The 24,627-nt window shown below is 41.5% G+C and overlaps 2 protein-coding genes across 10 annotated transcripts in view; one reads left to right on the forward strand and one right to left on the reverse strand.

The window, feature by feature from the left end:
• GPR155 (G protein-coupled receptor 155) overlaps positions 1-10,069 on the forward strand; it is a 36,688-nt gene extending 26,619 nt beyond the window's left edge. For 2 of the 4 annotated variants that reach the window (XM_053359123.1, XM_053359132.1), the window contains exons 12-16: positions 1,638-1,771; positions 2,915-3,010; positions 3,617-3,681; positions 4,534-4,668; positions 8,231-10,069. In XM_053359123.1, coding sequence (XP_053215098.1) covers positions 1,638-1,771; positions 2,915-3,010; positions 3,617-3,681; positions 4,534-4,668; positions 8,231-8,471 — 671 coding nt within the window. In that variant the 3' untranslated portion in view covers positions 8,472-10,069. Of the gene's footprint in view, positions 1-1,637; positions 1,772-2,914; positions 3,011-3,616; positions 3,682-4,533; positions 4,669-6,704; positions 7,000-8,177 lie in introns of those variants that run through there. The other 2 variants (XM_053359141.1, XM_053359150.1) reach the window with 2 other exon arrangements.
• Positions 3,005-24,475, reverse strand: SCRN3 (secernin 3). 6 transcript variants are annotated; one of them, XM_053359227.1, is made up of 9 exons: positions 24,374-24,475; positions 22,535-22,706; positions 21,740-21,921; positions 20,424-20,623; positions 18,503-18,715; positions 15,190-15,352; positions 13,713-13,893; positions 11,786-11,937; positions 3,005-3,365 (listed from the first exon to the last, which is right to left on the reverse strand). In XM_053359227.1, the coding sequence occupies exons 2-9, from the start codon at positions 22,703-22,705 to the stop codon at positions 3,359-3,361; spliced, it is 1,269 nt and encodes a 422-aa protein (XP_053215202.1). In that variant the 5' UTR covers position 22,706; positions 24,374-24,475; the 3' UTR covers positions 3,005-3,358. The 6 variants fall into 6 exon arrangements, with proteins under 6 accessions (XP_053215202.1, XP_053215222.1, XP_053215175.1 ...); XM_053359247.1 differs by having other exon boundaries at positions 11,771-11,937; XM_053359200.1 differs by lacking the exon at positions 3,005-3,365 and adding an exon at positions 10,675-11,156.
• Between the last annotated feature and the right edge of the window lie 152 nt (positions 24,476-24,627).

Below are 24,627 nucleotides of genomic sequence, written 5' to 3' on the forward strand. Positions count from 1 at the left end.
TGTTTGGGGACAGCAACTCCCTACGTTCTTTGTGGGTCTATAGAGGATCACACAACAAAGGAAGCAGTAGCAGGAAGAAAATAATTTCACCTGTTTGTCAAGAAGGGCAGCATATTCTTTGGCACAGCGAACGACTTGACTAGAGAGACTAGAGTGTGTGTCATTGGTTAACAAGTAAAGGAGAGGAAAGGAGCCTAGGCCTCTTGAACTACTCATCTAAGTTAGCAGGAACTATCACTGCTAAGATTGGCAGCAGAAAGGAATCCAGTGTTCAGCTGCAGCAAGCTCCCTGTATGGGAATTTGTTGACCTCTTGCTGCCATCTGGTGGCAGGAACGATTTTTGCGGTCAAGAACTTTTGACGCTTTCTATAAATACACCAGGGACGCGGGTGGCGCTGTGGGTAAAAGCCTCAGCGCCTAGGGCTTGCCGATCGAAAGGTCGGCGGTTCGAATCCCCGCGGTGGGGTGCGCTCCCGTTGCTCGGTCCCAGCGCCTGCCAACCTAGCAGTTCGAAAGCACCCCCGGGTGCAAGTAGATAAATAGGGACCGCTTTCTAGCGGGAAGGTAAACGGCGTTTCCGTGTGCGGCTCTGGCTAGCCAGAGCAGCGATGTCACGCTGGCCACGTGACCCGGAAGTGTCTCCGGACAGCGCTGGCCCCTGGCCTCTTGAGTGAGATGGGCGCACAAGCCCAGAGTCTGTCAAGACTGGCTCGTACGGGCAGGGGTACCTTTACCTTTACCTTTACTATAAATACACCAAATTCAACTTTAGAAGTGGAATTTATTGTAGGGCTTAGCTGTTGATGTATTTGAGAAACGAGGTCCACTCGCAAGTGCCAGTGCTATTTTTCTTTAAAAAAGAGGTGTCAGTACTCGCCACAAACGCCTTCCTTGTTCTCTTATAATAGCAGTGGTGCTGGAACCGAGTTCCTGCTGAAAAAAAGCCTTGTCGCTTGTGCAGTGAAACCTTCCTGCTTCCTATCCCCGTGTGCCCCGTAAATCTTTTCTGGGGCTTCACCCAACCCTCTGGAGCAGATTGTGGGGGAGCCCTACTGCACACAACTTCATTGAATCCCACCCTAAATTCTATTACGTTATGTTTCACCTATGGAATTTGACGTGGGGCCGAAGAAAGAAAATGCCAGCATGCTGATATTCAGCTTAGTAAGACTACACCATGTAGAAAGCATTGTGGATCGGTATTTTAGTGCCAGTATTTCCTTTCTCATTTCTTTCCTCCCCACACCTGGCCAGGAAATTTAATGTTGGATTAAAAGCCTGTTCCAGAGAATCACTTTAGTGCTGTACTGTTTTAAGCTATTCAAGTGGTAACTGCCCCTGTTGCTTTGTAAGGTCACAGAAATAGGGTAGCTGTTGGCCTGGGTCAAAACTCAAGGCTTTCACTCCTTGACGCAAGCAGCCAGTATAGTCTTTCACAAGCAAAGGGTGTGTGTGTGTGTGGAATGCAATGGAAAAGAAAGGACATACAGTTTATTTTTCTGATTACTATTCTCTAGTGGGGGGGGAATGCTTTTGCTTTAACAATATGATAGGAATCAATACAGTATTTACATATCAATTGGGCAAAACAGTTCAATGAAAAACTTAACATATGTCGCACTTTAATGTTTTTCAGCCAATCGGTGCTTAAGTCCATGCAGTTCTCAGAGCTGTGCCTTGGTCCAGGAAGAGCAGCTTCTGCAAACTGGAGACAAGCAGCTGGCTAGACATGTGCTGCTGTGCTTGCTTCTCATTGTGGGCCTCTTTGCTGTAAATTGCATCATTTTTTTCCACCTCTTCTGATAACTGTTTTAGTTCAATGATTCACACCAATGTTTAGGGAAGTCAGTGCAGGCAGGGGAAACTTTCAATGCCATTATAATTTATGCAGCATTTTTTATTTGCTGCATTTATATCCCATCTTTCCTCTGCAGAGCTCACTGCATCATTCTCCTCCACCCGCAATCTTATCCTCACAACATTCGTGTCAAGTAGGTTGCTTGCATTTGCACCAAAATTCTAGAGGTCCTCAGCAATGCACAGCGTTGGTTCACAGTAGGTGGACCAGTGGTCTGATGTGATATTGTCAGTTTCCTATCTACTCCTCCTTAGTTGTGTTAATATAAGAACATTGCATAAACCCCTTGCATGGAATGATGTCTGAAGTGACCTTCATTAAATAGTGATAAGCCATCTGTTGAGGTGTAATGAAGAGGTATTGCACAAAGAGTAGCTGGCATGGCGTCTTTCACATGTTCTGGGCTACATTTTCCCTAATCTTGCTGACTGGGTCCAATGGGAGTTGAGTCTAACAACCTCTGAAGGACACCCTGTTGTCTACCTCTGAAATAGGCTACCACACCTGTAGTCATTCTTTCCTATCATGCTTTCAAGTGTTGGTATAACAGCAGACAGCATTGGAGTGATAAAGAGATGGGCTGGTTGTTCCATCAGCTGTGTATTTAGTGAAATAAACATTTCATTAAATTCTTGGGGTGTGGTACTCGACCACATAGTTTAGTAAGTCAAATGAGTTGTGTTTGGACATTGGGGCTTCCCCTGTGTGCCCCACCATATCCAAATCCGCTCCATAAGGTAGTGGGAACCCCCAGAACAGATTTAAGAGGGTGCATTGTGACGGGAAGGGAGAACATTCTCTTGCTTAGAGACAAATCCATTGTGCTGATGGACTGTTCCCCCTTAGTGCTACTTTGAATGCATACAACCCATGGCTTTAATATATTAGTACAGAGACAAATGACTAGTAGCTTTCCATTGGAAAAGCGTTTTGTTAAACAGATGTACAATCCACCTCGTTGCAAGCCCTAAACTGGATTGCAATAAAAATAACAAAATTCACACACACACAGAAGTGAAGCTTTAAAAATATTTGTTCTTCTTGTCTTCCCCCAGAATTTATCCAGCTGTTTGTGGTGGTTGTTCAACCAAGAACCTGGAAGACTCTATGTGGAACTACAATTCTTTTGCGCTGTATTTAATTTTGGTCAGGTAATATTGACTCTGACATCACATCTCTGATCTTACATTCACTTGACTGAGACAACATCTCACTGAACCCAGTCAGTATGCCTAAGAAGATTGGGATAAAAAGAGTTTGCCAGGAAGGGGAGAAGGGGACCCTCTTTGTTCCTTTGCTTATTATGAACTTGAAGAAAATTATGTTGAAAGTACTCGCTCTGTCAGTGTGCTCTGACAAGTTGCACTGGGTTCCTGGCTGCTGTACCAGTCCTTAAAGGGAGGGAGGAAATACTCATTTCCAATAGACAGGTGTTTCATTAGCATCTGTCACCAAGACAGAGGATAGATGGATGTTTCAGCCTTATCAGGTGACTGTCATCAAGGCCTGCAGATTTCAATTAGTGCACATTATTGAAAGTAGTCATTAACTTGTAACTTAGGTATTTGTACTAGCACTTATTTTAATTCCTGCTGCTGTTACCACATACACACTTGTGTGTGAGAACGTGTGTGTATAACCTGAAGTAAAATAAAAGCCACAAAGTGTCTTGTGATACCTTAAAATTCCTTAGATTTTAGTGGTCTACTTATCAATGTTTCTTTTTTAAAAAATAATAACAATCCTTTCTTTTTCAGGGATTCATTTCTTTTGGAATTTTTGGTTTAGACAAACATCTTATTATTCTTCCATTCAAACGGAGGTAATTTTCCAAATAAGTATATGAATGTGTTAATAATGCTAACTGTCTTTCAGATTTGACTCCCAACTAATGTTATTTCTGCCTTCTCCTCCGTGCAGCTCTTAACTTTTGTACCATTCACGAAACAACATTCACATACATGGAATGGGGCTTTCTCTTCAACTCATTCTGTGTGTGGCCCTCTGTTCCTGAGAATCTGCTATATGGGATGGGGGGCGTGGCTTGAGGATGGTAGGAGATATTAATACAGTGGGCAGGGGTGGAGTTCACAAATTGCTATCCTTCTTACATGAACAGAACAGCTTAGGATCCAAGTTATAGTCACCAAATGATGAACAAGTGTGTATAAATCAGCCCAAAGGGTACAATCACACCTCGGAAGTCGAACAGAATCTGTTCCAGAAGTCCGTTTGACTTCCAAAATGTTCAGGAACATGGCTCCTCCAGCCATCGGAAGCCGCGGAAGTCGTGACGGTCGTTCGAGTTCCAAATAACATTTGCAAACTGGAACACTCACTTCCAGTTTCACGTGGCGTTCAGGAGCCAAAACGTTTGTTTTGCAAGACGTTTGGCTTCCGACGTATGACTGTACTTGAATTCAGGAGCAGAAATTCACACCTATCCATCCCGTTTTCTATTCCATGTACAATTTTTCTAAGGCAAAAAAACAAAACAAAAATTCTCATACTGCTTCTCCCTTGGAACTAATTATTTTCAAAGACCTGATGTGATAACTCATTTATACATAATAGAAAGATAATGTACGTAGATATTTATAATAAGACGTTCCTATTTCTTTTTATTTGTTGTAATATTTTAGTGGGCTTGTTTCAGAATGACTTCTCTCTCCAGGTTTGAATTCCTCTGGGGAAACAGGACATCGGAGCGCAGAGAATCCACTGTACCCGAGGAAATCCGGATGACGTGCCAACAGTTTGTTAATTACCACAAAGAGATGTGTGTCAGAAGCATAGTCCAAGACAGAAGGTGGGGCTGTATATCAATGTAAAGATTTATTCAAACTGTTTTTATTCTTGGATGATGGGTATACTTTGCAATCAGTTCTGGTGTACTATCTCTGAGTGTTTTGTGCTGGAAACACTTCCGAATAACACTAAATATGCATGTGAAAGCCTCTAGACTTGTGTTTTGTTTTCTAATTCCTGGACTAAGGTATGCTTGGTCTTAAACCAAAACAACAGGAAATCATTTTCAAGATTCTTTTTCTGAGTTAACATAAGTGTCAGACTAATGGAAAGTGGCTGGCATTGCTGAGGAACCAAAAATTCAGTGCAGTTTTGAAATTAGTGATTAAAGTGAGTGCTGTCTTGAAAGGTTTGGTGTGTCGATTCAAAATGGCATGCTGTTGTATCCTGAAACTTAAGACAAAAATCTGCTCCTTGATCTCAGCAACCATCATACAAAATTTGCTTATGATACCTTAAAAGATCTTCTATATGCCTAGAGAACAAACTTCTTTCCAAATTATATAGTAGATCATGCTAGCATGCTCAAATTATAGCCAGTCATTTTGCATGCTGATCAAAAACAATTCACGGTGCATCTCCTTAAAATACATTTTAATGTTTTTATTTAATTTTCCAGTATAACACACACAAAATCCCCATATAATAAATATAACCCCTTCCCTCCTCATGAGAACATAAAGAGTTCAGCCAAATATATCCCACCACTGTTCGGCATGCATTGGCAGAGGTTGGATGGAATTGTTTTCTGATATGTATGTTATAAAGGCATGTCCTATTTCATCAAGGTCCTTTTCCATTTGTTGCCTATTCAGTGTTTTTAACTGTTTAGTCAGCTTTTCCAATCCTTTTGATTTCAAGCAGGCAACTGCAAACAATCCAAACCCTTCCCATTTTGTGCAAGCAATGGATAAGCTGCAACCATTAGAAAGTCTTATTTAAAACATTTGAACCTCAAACATTTAATGCAAGAACTCAGAAGTAGTGGTGGAAGAAGCTACTGCTTTCTAACCTGTCATCCTCCACATAGTAGTGCATGAAACCAAGAAATCTTGGGCTTATAACTCCCATCAGATGGAGTTCTTACTGATGCTACTCTTGGAAAACTTGGTGGTGTATTCTTTAATCACTTTAGAGATCAAACCTATTATGTACCTGAAGTCCTAAATCGGGTGGGGATCTGTTCATTCAAGGAGCAGCTGATTAGCAAAAGGAGACTTGGATGTAATTGTGGCTTCTAACTCTGCAAGATCAGCTGCAAAGAGACCAAAGCAGAGGGCCTGGGTGGGTGTATCTCAGCAGAAAGGTACTTACATTCCTGAAGAGATATTCAAAATGCTGTCCACACACCTTGCAATTTCTTGCATGCAATCTTTGGGATGCAAAGTTTGAGGCTCTGAATAGCTGTAAGGCAGGGCTTGCAGTCCCAACTGTGCATTGTTTAGATGTTCATTTACCTGCACAGTCAGGACTGAGGAAGGGTGTTGGAGAAAATGGGATCTTGTGTCCATGGTGCAATAGCTGTGTGTGTGTGTGTGTGTGTGTGTGTGGTGTTGGGGTGTATGATTATACGTGGGTAAGGCCTTGTCCACTCTGAGAATGCAGCCCCCACGACAGCTTTTCACCAGGGTGCTACAGCCCTTGGTCTGAAAGAAAGTTCCCCACACCTTTCCCAAATGAGAAAGTTGTGTTTGTCACGATGTTTTCAGATATAAGCAGTGAGGTTTCCAGTTCAGGATTACATATTTCCCAAAAGTTTTGTCTTTTGGGATAAGGGGCATATAATAGACTTACTGAAAAGGAATTTTAGAACAGTACTTGGGAATTCCTAAGATGGCTTGAGTGAACAACTTAGGACAATTCTGCTGAATTCTTTGTTTTTTAAGTTCTGAAACGAAATGCTTTTTTTGTTTTGTTTTGAGTATATACATTTGTAGAGTGCCCTTATTTCCATACTGTGGTGAAATATTTGCCTTCTCTTGATCCTTTCTCATGTACGTGTTTTTCTTCTAATGTTTTTTCCCCCTCTCTCCTCAGTTGAATGTCCTGCATCAGTCCTCTTCTGTTGTTGTTGTTTCTTCTTCTTCCATCCTTTTGTGTGTTGGCTCTGCTTCACTTCACTAATCCAAATAAATTTTTGCTCTTCGTTCTAATAAAAATGCTGATGGGTTCCTTCTTTACGTTGGTTTGCTGCCTTGTGTAGTTGGTCATATTGGCTTGCTCTAACTCTCTAACACATGCTTCCTTATAAGATAAGCAGAAACATTCACTATCACAGGTCAACTTCTGAACAATACCCTTGTGGCCGTGGGTAGTTTTTCTCCCACTGTGTCATTGGAAATAGTACTTGATCTTCCAAATGTCGTTCTCAGTATCTTGCATATTCATGACAATTTAGGGGAATTAAAAAAGTTCAATTACTGTTCTTATACGGTAATAGAGAATTCTCAATTTAAGTTTGAAAAACAAGTTACGTAATTGCATTAAAAGGTAGCTAAGTCGCCATACAGTCCCCCAAGGCAGCACTTCACCTGTTTCAAAGCTCCTTGCAGTATGAATTGCCATACAGGATTGGCATCACCCTGCCAGACAGATGCATTGCAGGCAAGTGGTGTGTGCAACTGCACCTGCAACTTGGCTAGAGGGCTTTTCAATGGACTCCTGGTGATTTGGTAACCTCGACTTAGGGGCCAGTGGGTTTAAATGGCTCTCAGTCGGAAGAGAAAGCTGCTCCAGACGTTGTGCTAGTGAATGTTTGAAAGGTGGGTAAACGGTCCCTGAATGGTTCCTCCTTTAGACTGTAAGGGGGGGATTGATCGCCTGTGTGAATCATCATCATCATTTTATTTGTATCCATAGCTGAAACTATGTTCAAGGCGGCTTACAACGTGACGAGATTTACACAATTACCAACATAACAAAAGTCATAAGCAATAAATAAAACGCATCAAAAATACACAACCAAATGGAAATAATTATTAAAAGAAATACTTAGAGAGTCAGTGTCCACAGTCATGGCCTAGATGAACCCTGACTTGGTCTAAAGCAACTTTGAATGTTCCTCCATTTTTTAAACGCAGGCACACAATCCTCCCCCTGCAGTCTGAAATGGTGCAGTCCAAGAACAGGTTTACTGCCACTTCTGCTGTATATTGTGTGAACTAGGTAGCAATCGGACTGATTGTAACGTGGAATTCCCCTACTCTTTCCATCCTTTTTGTTACACGGAGTGGAGATCTTAGTTTGTATCACTATGAAAGTTGAACCAGTGGTAGTTCATGCTATACTAACCCACATAGTGTTAATTTTATGCCTATGCTGGCTTCAAATGACTTGTGCATGCATGTTGATTGTGACTTAGAAAAAAGATAATCCAGGTTTGCAAACAAGAAAACCCCACAACCATGCTTAACTATACACATGACCTCCTTTTTAACAATTCTTTTAACTGTCATGCTGTCTTTCCTTGTTTCCCCCTATTTTCCCCCTTTGTCTTCACCCATCAAACAGTGGTGGTACGAGATTTACAGAGCATGTGGGTGAATCCTTCCTTTGACATACAGGTGTGGCACAAAGACTGTGGCCGGGGTCTTCTGTGGCTGTGACCTGGTGAACTGGCTCGTGGAAGTTGGCCTTGCCTTAGACCGTGGGGGAGCTGTGGTGTATGGAGAAAGACTGGTGAAAGGAGGCATCATCCAGCACATTGCCGATGAATTTGAGTTCCGGGACGAGCAGTTGTACTATCGCTTTGTGCCTCGGAGATGTGTGGCAGTAGAAAGCCATGGAAATGAGGATGCACTTTGAAGCTAGCCAAAAAAGAGTTGCCCCAACTCTTTCCTGACCCCTAGTTCTCACGCTCTTCTGTGATGTTCTCTTAGTGATAATATGGTTCTGTTTGTGTCCTACCCAAAGAGAATTAACGTCTCATGTGTTGAATACTGACTAATGAGTCATTTCAGGGAATTATTTAAAATATTTTTGATTTTTGACCTATGAACCGCTTCCCAATAGTTTCCTTGCCTGTGCAAACAGTACTCTGCAAAAGTCTGTACTTGAGGAAAGTGTTGTGTTCTCCAGTTTAATTCTGTTTTTGAATTGTGATGCACTGGCAAAACAGCAAGGGATAGTTACTCAACACATTTTGGCTAGTCTGTTACTTCCTTTTGAACATAAAATCCTCTATTTGTGCTGACATAAATGAGACTGTGAAGATTGTTGTAGTGTCTGAGGATTAGAATTGGGAAATAGCAGATTTTTGCCATTAGCAGTTCTTGGGTGAACAAGCCGATCATTTTAAAGAATGAAAAGGTAGACTGCAATCCTGTGTGCCATCAAGCTGCTCAAATTCAATTGAAATCAGTGGGATTTTAAGGCAGCCTCTGTGCAGCACTTGCAGCCTAAGCATGATTTGTTTTCCTAGCCTCATAAATTGCTCTGAAACAAGAGGTTGGCTTATAACTTCTAAACATTGAGCCATTTGCTTTTACAAACCTTAAAGTAATAAACAGATTCTGATGTCTGTGAGGTTGTGGTTATTTTGCACTTCTAAATTAGACCAATAGCCTATAAAGACCAAATACTTGAATTAGATTTGGGTACTACTTTCAATATGCAACTTAAATGAGTTATTTAAGTTTGTTGGATAACCTTGTAATACTGATTTGAAGGACTCTCGCATCTTCACAAGGCCCCTTAATGGGTGATGCTCACTTAAATGCCAATAAACCCTCTCATTAGTTTCTCTATTTTTTATGGTTGTCTACATAAAGGAACACTGTATTTTAAATAATGCCCTTTATTTTTTAAGTAGATACTAGAGTGGTCATTTTATTGGCCATTTTATATTAACTTAATTCACTGGAAGGAACAATTTGCCGTGTGACTTTTGTTTCTTCACCTAAAGTCATGAGATCTGTTATGTTGCCTAACCCTTTTTTGCCAGATGAGTGATGTGTGTGCTTTATTTTTATAGAGATATGGATCAAAAGAGTATTCTTGGACTTGTGGCCGTTCGCCTCTGATAGTAGGGAGTCGGGGCTAGCCGCCTAGTCAACAATTCAGTAGCCACAACTGCATGAATATGCATGCGAAATGTACGAATAAACCACTTCCTTTTGCTGTCAAACGTGTAATCTATTTTATGTCAACCTTACACATGAACTGACAGGCCTGTTTGTATATGTTACAGAAGAAACACTATCTTCCACAATGTAGATAAACTGTGTTTGGTATAAAGTGTGGTTTTAATCTGATCTGCCGCTGAAACGACAGGAATGCATTACAATTACATTTCTGTGGCCAATCACGCTTTTGTCTAATTTGGGAGGAATTATGGAAAAATGGAAGTAGTTGGCATTTCTGCATTTTTGTGCTCCAGTTTCTCAATAAATCCAGATGTTTAACCTTGGTGTTCTGTACATTCCTTTTCAGAGTTGAATAAAGTTGCTGCCTACAGAATTAAGTCCAACATAATTATGTACTTGCTATTTTGCATACTCACCCAGTAGTTATTTCCAGAGGAGGGGGAGTTTTCTCACAAAGGTGACCCAAAGGAAAACATTAAAACCCAAGTATAACAACCAATTACAGAGCACTCTTGGTTCGCTACACAGAATTGCAATTTATTTTTTGGCAGTAGAAGCGTTCGCGTTTTAACACAGCATTGCCATTTCCTACATATATAAACTGAAAAAGTAGCATCTTTCCATTATTTTGAATTTCTGTTGCATAATTTTAGCTTTATAGCGTAGCTTTGTTTGAAGAAACAGTAAACAGGCCCCTCATTGAAGTGAGGGCACCAAAAACAATCCTCATTTACAGAACCGTAGTGGCTTTCACCTGAAATAACTAAGAAATTATTCCTTAATTTTCCATTGGTTCATTTAGCATTCTACCATTATTCTTAGCCTAAGTTCAACACAGGTGGCTGCATAAGGGCACTTAAAATCTGTATCCACCACAGCTAAATTTCAGCCATAGCAAAGTTCTAACAAAAGCAATTGTCATCATTACTAAAGCTTGCTGTTTTCAATGGGACTTCGTGCATTTAACTTCTGTAGGACTTGTTCTTCCCTAGCAAGTCAATTTTAAAAATTAACCACTGACAATTACATTCTGGGGTGTTTCTTTTTAAAGTCTCCTACTTGAAGCTGCAGGACTTCTAACTTCAAGTAAGCAGACTGCACTAGAAAGCATCTTGAGGGTCAATATATTAATATAATATCACACTATAAAGTGAAACCAGTATTTTTCACATTACCGACCTGAGTTAAGAAAGAAAGCCATGCTAGAATAGGCCCTTCCACATTTAAATACTGAGCAATCACAACTGCATTGGTTCAGCCGTGAAGTTACACACTTGCTGCCCCCTTGAAATTTCACAGTGCATGTCTTCTTATAGTAAAGCAATCCAATGGGGGATGGAAGAAAATTCTGGCAGAAGTCCCATATCCACAACCCTACCAGCCTGGGCAGAAGGTGGTGGTAGTGCTAAAATGGGGAGAAATGCACACCAGTTTCAGTGCAGAATATATGAAGAGGAAATATCTCCATCATTAAAGGCCAGTATTTGGAGGTTGCTTAGTGTGGCGTTTGCCCACTCATTATGGAGATATCGTACTGGGGGAGACAGAGAAAGGGTTAATAGGCTGACCAATAAGAAACCCCAGGGGTGGAGCCTAACTGTTTAAGGCTCAACACAGGGGCTTTGGCAGTTAAGTTTGGTTGGTTTCTTGTGGGTGGGAGGCATAGGAGTCAGACTGAGTTAGAGACAGAGAGTGAATTCCGGATTACAGTGTTTCAAAGTATTTAAAACTTGTTTGCATTCACAATAAACTGGAATCTTTGTTAATACGTTACAACCTGACTGAGTCTGAATATATTACCGGGGAAACCTGGTTGGTGGCAGTGGAAGAGTTAAGCTGTGCTGGTGCAGGGTCAATAGTCCGTGGGCTGTGCGAACGCCACAGTCAGTTACACTCCTGAAACCTAGTTCAAAATTTCCTTGCTTTCTAGTCTGACTCTACCCATATTATAATATGCTTTTTGGCCAGAGCTGGGGATGTGCAAAGAACAAAACCACTTTGAGAAGTAAAACAAATTACCCAGTATTATTTTACGCATATGCCTGGATTTCATCTTCTGTGCAGTTTGAGAAAAGATTAACTGCTTGATCAGCATCAAGGCTTCTGTTCTGTAGAATATGCTCCATTTCCTTAATCTTCTCTTTCTCCAACTTTCGGATCCGTTCCAATATCATGTCCCCCTTTTCCTATTAAAAAAAATTAAATTAAACTAACAATGTAATGTTTGAACATATGAACTCTTCTAAAAGTTATTTCATCCACCATTAAGAGGTTCAGATCAGCCTACCCATATCTGGTGAAGACCTACACAAAATGTAGCAGTGCATTCCCTAACTGAAGTGCTGCTTCTGTTCACAGGCTTCCAGCAGACTAGGAAGCAGCCTATTGCTGTCTGGAAATCATAGGGAATAACTTTATTGTCTTTCCCACTATGTTAGAGTTAAAGGACTAGGTTAAGGGTGGACAGCTAAGTGCTTTACTGCTGCTACTTTGGGGGGGAGGGGAATTTTATTAGCCTTTGAGCACACATTTCTTGCTCCCTACCCCCTAAACTAATGTCTGTCCCTAGGATATTATAATCTGCTGTTGTAGGAGTTCAAACAGGTTGATTTCCTCCCTGCCTCTCTCCCAGTTTGTTTTTTAAGTGATGGGTTCAAAATTACGGGGCTCAACTGCGCTTGGTGATAAGACACCTGCTAGGCTCAGACTGTCTACATGACTTCTAGTTGCTGCAAAATAGGCAGCTCTGACCTACGGGCCAAATTTGGCCTGGCAGGGATCCCAATTTGGCCCACAATGCTGTTCCTCACAAAGCTCACCCTCGTGACCCATACCTGATGTCATCTGTTGCGTTGGGTGCCGACATAGCTACAAAGGAATAATCGGGGGGGGGGTGAAAGTGATCTCCCACCACTCATCAGTACATCTTGCTCTGATAACCTTGAAGTGGTTTGCATTGAAACAGCTGCCAAAATGGAGCTAGTGGCGGTTTCAGTGCAAAGCACTTCACGCTAGTGAAGCAAGTTGTGCTCCTACTGCCTATTAGCTTGTGGGCAGGGAGTTCAAGCCTGCTTGAAGATGGCATTTCCCAAGCTGGCTGTAGGGAAGCACTGCACAAGGGACTTCGGCAGGTTGGAGGAACAACTCACCTGTCCGTCATCTGATCCCATAATGACATCAGGTGATTGTCCCACCTACCTGTCAAAGTTGGCCTGCAGGAGAGGAAACAGATAAAGATTTGGCCTGCTAGGTGGAGAAGATTACCCATCCCTGGTGGAAACAATTTTTTAGCTCCACCTCTACCTGCAATAAAACAGTGTACCTTGGAAGCTGAACGGAATCCGTTCCGGAAGTCTGTTTGACTTCCAAAACGTTCGACTTCCAAAGCATGGCTTCTGATTGGCTGCAGGAAGTTCCTGCAGCCAATCAGAAGCCACAGAAGCCCTGCCGGATCTTTGGCTTCCAAAAGAACATTAGAAAACCAGAACACTCCTTTCCGGTTTTCAATTGTTCGGGACCCGAAACGTATGAGTTCAAGGGTGTTCGAGAACTGAGTAGGATTGTTATTTTGTTGCAAGACTGGTGTAAGTCACACAGTTGCATCGTCCACCCACAACCTGCCACATAAAGATAGTGGGCTGAACTGGCAAGCATCAATACTCTTCCCTCTCCCCCTGGGAGCAGACTTCCAAAGAGTATTTGAGTTCAGCTGGCTCTGCTTGAGCATAGGAAACAAGATCAAGTAGCATATGCTAATATCCTCTTGACCTTTCAAGAACTGTGTTTTGGCCCTGTGACTGAAAGGTTAGATGCCAGAGCAGTCTCTCTCCATCCGGAGACTGAAGTATTAAATTACATCAGCATGATTGCAATGGAACAGATTACATAAATCCTTACACTGATTTTTATTTTAAAGTCCATACCCCTCATACCCCCAGAGATTTAACTTAAATTAACACACCTTAGAAGACTCCATCACAAGAGCTGCACTTTCATGTTTTCTGTAGAGTTCGTGTCTTCTGTCTGGCTTTGTCTGAAATCGTGGTTGCTTTTTAACTGGATCCTCGGGACCAAACACTGGGGAGCTGGTTTTTAGCAACTGCGTAATATTTGGCACAAAAATGAAAGGTTTAAAGACAGACCTAGAGGATAAATTGAAACACCAAGTGAAAAGAAAATTAGCAAATGCATAATGAATGCTGCTTTCCACCACAGACGTTAAGATTAAACTATTTCCTAGCACACAGCCATTACAATATCTTATCTGTTTACTCCATACAGTCTACAAGTGAGAGTTCCTTGAGCTACTCTGTCCACTAATGGTTGCAGTGCCTAGAACAAAGAAGAGAGATTCTAGCACGTTTCAAGGCTACCTTTTCTCAAGGGAAATATTTCATGTTTCCTCATAAGACTTGCTGAAGCCTCACATATTTCAAAATGCATTCAGCTTCTTCAGGAAGAAGGGTGGGATGCAATTTGACTAACTAATAAATATGACAGTTCACATGTAGCACTTAAGCCCAAGGTATGGCTTGGTAAGAATGAGCAAGAATATGGGTACTCAGGGAGAAAATTGTGGCTGCTTCGCTCCTCCTCTGGTCCTACTGCAACTGCTGCATTACTCAGAGCTAAACTATGGTATCGTGTTACACGTGGACCCAGGGTCACAGTTTGTCTATCAACAAACAACGAGCTGTAACCAAAGTTTGTTCTTGGTTTACCCTTTGTGGTTTGTCTGGGGGCTGTTTTTTCATGCAATATTAAACCAAACCAGAGGAGAAAAATGGTCACAATTTTCTCCTTGGGTACCTGTATGTTTGCCCAGTCTCACTAAGCTTAAAGGTAAAGGGACCCCTGACCCTTAGGTCCAGTCATGGCCGACTCTGGGGTTGTGACGCTCATCTCGCTTTATTGGCCGAGGGAGCTGGCGTACAGCTTCCGGGTCATGTGGCCAGCATAACTAAACCGCTTCTGGCGAATCAGAACAGCGCACGAAAACGCTGTTTACCTTCCCGCTGGAGCGGTACCTATTTATTTACTTGCACTTTGACGTGCTTTCAAACTGCTAGGTTGGCAGGAGCAGGGACTGAGCAACAGGAGCTCACCCCGTCACAGGGATTCGAACCGCCAACCTTCTGATCGGCAAGTCCTAGGCTCTGTGGTTTAACCCACAGCGCCACCCGCGTCCCTCACTAAGCTTAGTGTTATGTCAAAACAAGGTCTTAATCTCCAGCCCTTTTGTGTGCTTGAGTTTTTTATGGCTCTTCTTGGTCCTGTCTGTGTGTGAAAGTTTCATCCATTATGGATTATATTTTGGACTTCAATGATATTTGGGGCTTTGTGTTTAACATTGTTAAAGGTCGATCATGAATAAGTTGCTCAAAGGAAAGTTAACAGGGCTAGGAATTTAGTCTTTATGATAAATTGTTAAGAGTCACCTGTCGGGGTCTGGAGTTCCAGTGAAGAAATGGATGCAAGGGAGGCTGGTTTCCTGAGGAAGTATGGAAACCATGCTTCCAGTGGTCATAAAGCCTCCTTCCATATTAATGCCGCTCTCCTTATCCCGAAGGATTGCCATCATTGTCTCAGCTGTTATTGTGCCTATGCAAGAAAAAACATTATTTGTTTCATATGCACATTTAACATAGTTTACTTAATAGCACCAATTCAAAAACCACATGCATGTCTGTTTCAAACTAAGGAACAATTAGGAAAATGATAAGTGAAACATGAATGACAGAATCAAAGAGGGCTCCACCATTACACTGTCCAAAAATATTCTTTCCCATGGGTACTAAAAATTAGTGTTGAGACATTAAAGAGTCATCCAGTTTCAAGCCTCACAAGATTTTCCAGAAATGTTCCAGAGAGAAATCACTTCTTTCTACATTAAGCGCCCTTCTGTATGAGACAAAGAATTCATCTGTCCGGCATCCTATCTCAAATAGTGGAAAATCAGCCTCTGAAAAGCTGACAAAATAATACATGAATGGCTATCGTATCTGTGACAGTGAATAGTTTAAATGAATTACGCACTGTGGGGTTTGTTTGGGTTTTTTGTCTCCTAAATTTATTGTCAGTTAATGATACTGGATAATTCAAGTTCTAGTGTAATATAAAAGTTGTTATATACTCCTTAACCTTTTTTGCTGGACTAAAAGAAAACTGACCAAATGTTTCAGCACAAAAAGGTGTTCAAACCTCTTAATCTTTTTTGTTGTCATTTTCTGTACCTGCTAGAGAATGGGGAAATTATTTTTCTCTGCAACGTTTTTGGATTCCCTGAAGAATCTCACAAAACAATGGATGGCTCTAATCTTTTAAAATATGTATTTCTCATGAAATACTGCTTTATGACATCTTTAGATGTTAAATTTAATATTGGAGGAAACAGAAATAAAATTAAATTGGTGGCTACATGTCAGTGTACTATGTATGGCCTTCTGTGCTCCATTTCCCATCCCAGTCAGCCAGCATAAAAGGGGGTTTGCAAATAAAAATGAAGAGAAGCCTACTACATTTGTTGGGGAACTACCACTCGGCAAGGAAACAAAGTTTCCCTAAATGTGGAAAACTTTTCTCAGTGCTCTGAGGAAGAACAGAAATGTAAGGTGATACCCAATTAAACAATTAAGCTAGTGCAAGGATTAGAGCTAGTGCAACAGGACTTCCTCTCTTTCCTCTCCCTGCTGTCCCCAGATCTGCTCCAAGAGTTGGGAGAAACCCCACAGCAGGTTTAAGGAGGAGAGAGGAAGAACATTCCACTGTACAAGAAGAAATCCTTCTGCTGATCAAACAAGTTGCATGGTGCTACGTTGAATATTTTTTTTAATAAAAAAAAAAACCAAACTCAAATTCTAGTTAGAATTAAGCACACAGATGCGAAGCAGTGTATTTAAAATAGAAAATTAGATACAATGCATTTTAAAGATAATAGCAATAAAGCATGAAGAAGTACTGAGCAGAAAAGGAGCTTGCACATCTCTTTTGGTGGGGAGTGAAGTGTGTGGGAAGAGATCCATCCATGCTCTTCTCTTTCAGGGTGCTTACTGTTAACTCTCAAAACCATGAAGTCTCTATTATCTGTACTGCAAGGGTTGTATTTCAATGAGGTCTCTAGCAATGTTTGGCTTAGCTGCTAGCCAGAAGTCAAAAGTCAGAAGGGCTTCTGGCTGCTGTCCCAGGAGAAATGGGGCAGAATAAGCAGGAGCATTAGAAAGTAAGACGGGAAAGGAGTGCTCCAGAAGAATAAAAGGTTTTGATGGAAAGAGGGAGAATAAGCCTAATAGGTGAATGAAAACAGAGAGAGAAAATTGGGCTAGAGGAGAACTACACATGGCCAAGCATTGAAAAGGTGAGAAAGGCTGGAATTTATCTATTCACTAGAAATAAGCAGCCAAATACTTGGCTACCGGCCTCTTTGATCTGTATGAATGCATCTATCTCTGTTTTATGCTATTTACATAAAAATACTTTTCCACTTTAGATTTCCATCATTGCCCACCTGGTAGTTCAGAATACCCAGTGGCCATTTTACAATAACAATCTCAATATTATAAATAAATCCTCTGCACCAATTTTGGAAAATCTTTTTTGAAAAAAACCAACACCTGAAAGTACTGAAATTTTTTAGAGACTAGTGCGTTACAATAATGATTCATTCAAGGTATGTAAAAAAGAAACAGCTTAAACTGCATCTGATTGATAACTTGAACACCTGGTGTGACTTAAAAATGGTTGAGGTAAGTATCTGAAAAATGGGGATTTAGAATGAAGGCACTGATAGAACCTCAACAAGGCCATCACATTAGACAGGTATTAAACATGTTCAGTATTCAGAACCTACAATTCCCCAAATGAATGTAGGATTTGCATGATCACAGGGGTATTACAGCTTCAAGTAATCCACTAGGAAGCACAGAATAACTGCTACAATTTGGGGCGGCAGGGCTCAGCAGAATGAATATTGAAACAGAGGAGTGCAATTTTATTTGGGCTTATGTTGTTATTTTTTCAACACATGACTTATACATGAAATTTTGATACACATGTAATAAGCAAACAATACCAAATGATGGCTGTTATAAGGATCACAAAAGTCGGGGGATGTTCAAATGTGCTCTTCTAGTACCCTGTGTTGTTATATTCATTTTTCTAAAGCCAAAGTCCTAAAAACATGAGATGAGCCATTCTTGAAAAGATGAGTCCTGTCTGGCCTTCAGGACTCTGCAGACCACACGCTGCACAAGCCCTGCTCTACACTCCCCTGAGCACTTATGCCTGACTGAAATGTGTCCTTGAAATCTGATAATGCTCCTTGCTTTCCTGAATGAAGAACAGAGAGGGATGTCTCACGTGTAGAAACTAGCCTGCTGTAGAATTCACATATGTTGCTCTGCCCACTGACCTTGTCCAACCTGTCACCAGCATGTGGCCCCAGGAAGTGGCCCAGAGGATAATGTCACTCTTGGGCTACAAAGGAGTTCCCTGCCCCTGAGCTAGGGGGAAGTATGGCCTAAACTGCTCAGCTGTTGTGTAGGCCTTGGCTGAGCCAAAAAGCCAACTACAGAATTCTGTTCAAGCCGACAAGCATTTTTACCCTGTTCTTTGCGGATACGTGGCAAGATGGTGCAAATGCTATTCTTCTCTCCTAGTAGAATCACTGTAAATATTCCATGTGGTTCTTGGATCACAAGCCTGCTACAAACATCTTCTAAGCATTTAAAGTCACTCATGACTCAACAAAGGTACCTTCATGTTTCTTCAGCAGTTTATAGCCTTCACAGTATCTGCCTCTGGTAGTAGTCATCCTGGCAGTATTGACGTATGAATAGGTAGCAGCAAAATCAAATTCTTTTTTTCCATCCCACCAGCCTTTGCTTATAGCATAATTCCTTATTTCTGGATGCTCACGCTCAATCTTGGTTGTTATTGATAGCTGATTGGAAATATTCCGTACTCCTTCTGTTGAAAAGTGGTGAAAACAGTATCTTAGACTGCAATAATAAACCTACATGCTAGGGAGTGAGGCCTGCTGAACTACAGTGGGACTTTTTCATGCATAGGATTGTACTGTTAACCTTACTACCCAAGAGGCCTCCCCAAACTAGTAGGCATTTGGGTTTAGGGTCAATAACATGCTCATAGGAAACAGTTGTCTCCGCCCCTCATTCCCCAGCACTTGTGGTATTTATTGTCCCATACAGCACACATTCTCTTAATATATGCATTTTTGTCTCCATTGTTTGGTTGGAGAACTGAATGGCAAAATTTGAATAAATACAAATTTCATGGGATGGCCATGTTTCAGTTCTCACATAGTTTCAGAAAGTGCAAATTTGATATGATTTTGCTTTGAATGCGAACTGAATCAAATTTCTCCCCCTTCCCTAGTGTTGGCCCTGCAAATATGGAATTCAGTTTCATGTGGGATCAGGCTAGGCTCATCCCTAGTTAGTTTCAAAACAGGCCTAAAGACCCATCTTTTTTACTGTGGCCTTTAGTGGTTAATGTTATAAGAAGTTGTTGAATGGTGCTGTAGTATTGTTTTTGCGGTGGCTCTTTAGCAATAGTTTGCTATAGATGTATTAAATTGTTTAAGCCTGTATTTTATTGATTATGATTTTGATGTGTATTCTGTAAGCTGCATGGACAAGACTTTTTTTCTTGAAAAGCAGGTTATCAATCAGCTACAATAAATAAAAATGAATTTCTTCACCTCTCCTCTTTAACATGTTTCAGACATTGCAACTGAACTATGATTTGAACCTCATGCTTGTGCTCTCCTTCTTCCCTTGACATGTTCTAATACCCTCCTTCACTTTCTAGTTCATGATAGCTATAGTTTGCTGTGGCAAATTGGGCAAATGATCGTTACTACTAAGCATAAGGTAAAGGTAAAGGGACCCCTGACCATTAGGCCCAGTCGTGACCGACTCTGGGGTTGCGGCGCTCATCTCACTTTATTGGCCGAGGGAGCCAGCGTACAGCTTCCAGGTCATGTGGCCAGAATGACTAAGCCCCTTCTGGGGAACCAGAGCCGCGCACGGAAACCCGTTTACCTTCCTGCAGGAGTGGTACCTATTTATCTACTTGCACTTTGACGTGCTTTCGAACTGCTAGGTTGGCAGGAGCTGGGACCAAGCAACGGGAGCTCACCCCGTCGCAGGGATTCGAACCGCCGACCTTCTGATCAGCAAGTCTGGCTACTACTAAGCATACTTTGTCTCAAAAACAGAATTGCAGTAACCACGGCATGTTCAATTCCAACATCAAAGCATACATACTTCCTGGTTTGAAATAATTGAAGGAGGGATTTGGAGTACATGATGGGAAGAGGAAGCCCAAAGCTTGCTACCGGCAGTCAACAATGTTTGCCACAATATCTGAAGCTGACCTTCATGTATTTATTCTTATTCTTATTCTTACTACCACCATGATCCACCAGTTTCATCTTGTTTGGTTAAATCACTGCTGGCAGATAAGAGATTATCAGTGAGCAAAATGACTTCATTTGAATGAGGAACTAAGCTGCCTTTCTATGAAAACACACTAGCACCAGTTATACCACTTTTATCACCAAAATTTTCTATGTTGAAGCAGCACAAACAGGTTATATACACTTATAATCTGAGAAGAATTTAATTAAGTGAAGATAATTGTCCATACCTACCTTCTACTTTCTCTGCAGCCCAATACTTTCCAGCGGTTTCCAGTATCCAAGCTTCCTTTCTGTCTGCTATCAGAAAACTATTATGGTATGTAAATGCCATATGACTCTCCATACAGTTTCCACCTTGACCATACTTGACCAGCAAGTCAACAATGACACCAACAGCTTTTTCTGCGGTATTAGCTCTTTCCAGTCCAAGCCTAAAACCATACGAAAGTGTTACCTTTGGGGAAAATTCTTATGAATGTTGAATTTGCGTAATATTGCACATTTACTCAATGAGTTAGAAAGCTGCACATGTATCTCATGTCCTGGATAAGGCTTATTACAGTGGGTGCTAATTACAGTGTTTTTTATGATGAAAATACTTATTCCCACAAAGAGGCTGCTAGCACCCACAGAACTGTCATTGTCCACCTAGTATGCATGCCACTCCCTACCCCCCAAAAAAGCCTAAGCATAAAAAGATGGTTTAGAACAGGTTAGGAAGGCAAGTGTGGCAGTTTAGTCTTGACTGCCTTTCTGCAGGGTGCTAGAGCTACAGTTGCATCAAAGCAGATGTTTCTTACACTCAGCCATAAGTTGTGACTGACTAGACTGGCAAAATGAAAACCTGTGGTGACAGCTAGTTAGACCATTGGACTATAGGTCCTCCATTGAGGGAAGAGGTATGTCTGAGATTTCTTTGCTTAAGAACTGATCTGAGCCAAATCTAGAGTGAAGAAAGCTCTTACAACACTAAGATTTTTGCACTAGTAAATAAACACTTAGAATGAGGGGCCTACTTCCAGAGAGCAGCAACACAAAACAGGGTGTTCTGCTGCCGGTACATAGATGCCAACACATGAGAGTAGATCACCAAAAAGTATGTGTCTGTCTTATTAATTTTAGTATTAAGCGGGATTTCCCCAGCAATACTGTTTCTATTGTTTCTTGATATCAGCAGGGGGTCTTTCTAAGAAGCTAGTAGTCTTCATACTATCTACACTAGGCAAAAATAATCTGTTCCATAATCAGGTAACACATTTGTTTTCCTGTCTAGCAACAGCAGTAGACCTAGCATTCCGCTTCAAGGCCTAATCTATCCCAAGTCCTATGCTTGATCTATTCCTTTAAATGACTGCATCATATGTGAAGCAGCAAAATTACAACTTGCTTGTGTGAAAGTGTAGGCGATTGCTTACACAAGTTATCAAATGTTGATTAAAGACAATCACGAGGGATCAGTTCATGTGTGAATCAGTCCATCAAGTCTCGCTTTCTACATTTCAAAATTGCATTTTATACAGCTAATTTAAATCGTATTGTCTGCAAACCTGACAAGGTCCATGCCTAGGAGGGCTTCATCGTCACAGACTTCCTCCTTCCCCCACACTGCTTCATTCCCAATGCAGACTCCATGCTCATTGGCCCCCATTTCAGCACCCCAGAGCCAGGAGGGGCGACTCAGAACAACGGCATAAGTTTCTGGTGCTTGTTCAATTTCTATATAAGTACACTGCAATAAAAAGAATTCCAGAAAACACATAAGAAAAACACTTCCTGAATTCTACACAATGGACTGGATTTAAACTGATGTGAGTGGACTTCCCAACTTTTTGCCTCCCAAAAAGGCTCTCCAAATTGTTGGGAGACAATCGAATAGCACTGAGTGTGCCTGCAATATCAGGAGGGAATAAGTAAAAATCAGATTCTTCAAATTCCAACCCAGTATTTTTTACTGAGCCTAGTATTATTTTGAAAGCTAAACCACAGCTTAGGGGTAGAGCAAATGCCTTGCATGCAAAAAGTTCCATTTTTAATGCCTAGCCTCTCCACATGGGGCAGGGAAATTCCCATCTAAAATAGCCACTGAGTTGAATGTAGGCAGTACAGAACAAGACTGGCCTATGGTGTGACTTATACAGCAATGTCCTGTCTTCTTAAGAGATACTATGTCCACTCCCGCTAAACTTCGTAACTGACATTTGTGAATGGCTACCAATTCCAGTCAGTTGATGCATCAGAATGAGATTTTTCTTTGGCGGAACTAAATATTTGTTCCACTACTTTACCCTTTAAAGTATGAAAAAAGCATCCTTGTGTTATTTTTCTAAATGCTTTGATCTTACCTCAACTTTTTCTCCCGGGCCATGACTTGCAGCAGGGAAGTACACAATCTCCTGGACTTCATCTGAGGGCCTATCTGAATTTTTTCCAAAGATGATCCTGCTGCCAGTTGTGGCTGGAGGCAGAGCCACAAAAGTATCACAGGAGGAAGGTTCAGTGATCACGGAAGCCATCCTGGAAAATTATGTAATATGATAAATGACCAGTGAAGGAGGAAAACTATGGGAAACACTAATACTTGAATGAAAGCACAAGGTTGTATAGAATTTTATGTTCCTTTTCCCCAAATGATGGTGCCACTTCTATTAACCCCACAATTCCCACTATTATGGAGAGGTATCAACATTCTTGAGATCAGATGGCCTTCCCCATAACTGTGTGCAGAATATTTGGAACCGGGGACACAAATAATCATGCGTGCACATGAGACTTTCGGAAGCATAGTCTGTTGCAGCAAAACCAATGAAAAGTCTTGTGGCTCTGTAAAAAGTGAATCAAATCCATGTGCATATAGGAATAGGATATGGGATTGTAAAATGTGGGTCTGATAAGTTATAAAATTCAATAGGTACAGTCTGTGACATTCCTATGCACATATAAAAAGAACAGTGACCATGAATAACAGCAGTAATTGGTGATAACATAACCCTCCTAAATTAGTTTTGTAAAACTAAGTCTGTAGTGGGATAAAAAAACCTTGGAACTGATTTGAGTCCTAAACACCACCATCAAATTTACTGATAAACTCTATCAACATTTCAGACTTTGAGGCTCCCTTTCAAGTTGTTTGTTGTTCTTGCTGTTGTTGGGAAATGGTGGCTTTCAGGTCAGACGGTACGTCGTGTGGCCTTTTGGCTTCACCAAATACATGTTTTCCTCCATCTAACCTGCCTGTTGAAGATTAACATTTGATGCATCTGACAAAGTAGCTTCTAGTCCATATAATAATAATAATAATAATAATAATAACAATAATAATAATAATAACAACAATATTTTTTATTTATACCCCACCCATCTGGCTGGGTTTCCCAGAAAAGATATGCTACCGCCCCAATAAACCTGTTGTTAAATTTGTTGCAACAAAAAACATGACATACGTTTTTGTAGACCAATATAAGTCCACAAAAACATAGTTGCTGCTGCGGCTGCTTTAGTTATTGTTGTTAAATTTGTATACCACTCTATACCAGTAGATCTCAGGACAGTCCACAACATAAAATTACAACATAGAAAGCACAAAATACATAATAAAACAGGCTAAAATGCCACGGGTTTCGGGATTATTATCCTGCAGTCCGGATGTTATCCAAAAAGATGAGAGGGGTTAAGAAAAAGTGGTTGTGGCACTTCAAGAGTCTTTTTTTTTTTATGAAATGTGGCAGATAATAATATCCTGTGCAGACTTGAGCTAGCCCCAGACTAACTCGGAAAGCGTCCCAACATTCAAAAATTATGTTGCTGTTTACCTAATTTGAGATTAGGAGAGACAGCCGCTTGTAAAACACAAGCGCAAAGAGTCACGGAAAAGATGATGTGCTTAACCAAGCTCCCAACTCCCCGTGAAGGCAAACACGCGTGTTGCGACTTCCACACGTCGTTCACCTGTGACCGTAGCGAAGGGATTGTTTACGTCTGAAGGAAACCGGTTAAGACGGCTCTTTGCTTTTTCATGTTCACAAGTGGCTACCTCTCCGGAAACCTCGTTTGAGGTTTCAACTGTCTATTGGGATATATCTGTTTGGGGACTCGGTCGGCATTCATTCACACGTGCTGGGTCAGACAAGCGAGGATTTAACGCTGCTGCGAAGCGGCAAGCGAGGAGCTACAGCGGAGCCTACCCGTCGCGCGAGGCCTTGGCGGCCGCCTCTGCCTTACGAGCCTGGCTTCGTTCGGCCTCGCCGGCTTCAGGCCCGCTTCGCGTCCCCGCCGCAGCTCTGAGGCAGAGTAACCGGTAGAAGCGGGAGGAGGAGCCGTCCTCCGGCCTAGGCCCCCAGCCGAGTCCTCCGACTCCTCCTCCAGGAAATGCCGGCGCCTGCCCAGGAAGACCCGGGTCGTAAACACGAGCTCGCCTCCCGCGTAGCCTCGTTCATAC

The sequence above is a fragment of the Podarcis raffonei genome, chromosome 1 (genome assembly GCF_027172205.1).
Source record: "Podarcis raffonei isolate rPodRaf1 chromosome 1, rPodRaf1.pri, whole genome shotgun sequence".
Lineage (NCBI taxonomy): Eukaryota > Metazoa > Chordata > Lepidosauria > Squamata > Lacertidae > Podarcis > Podarcis raffonei.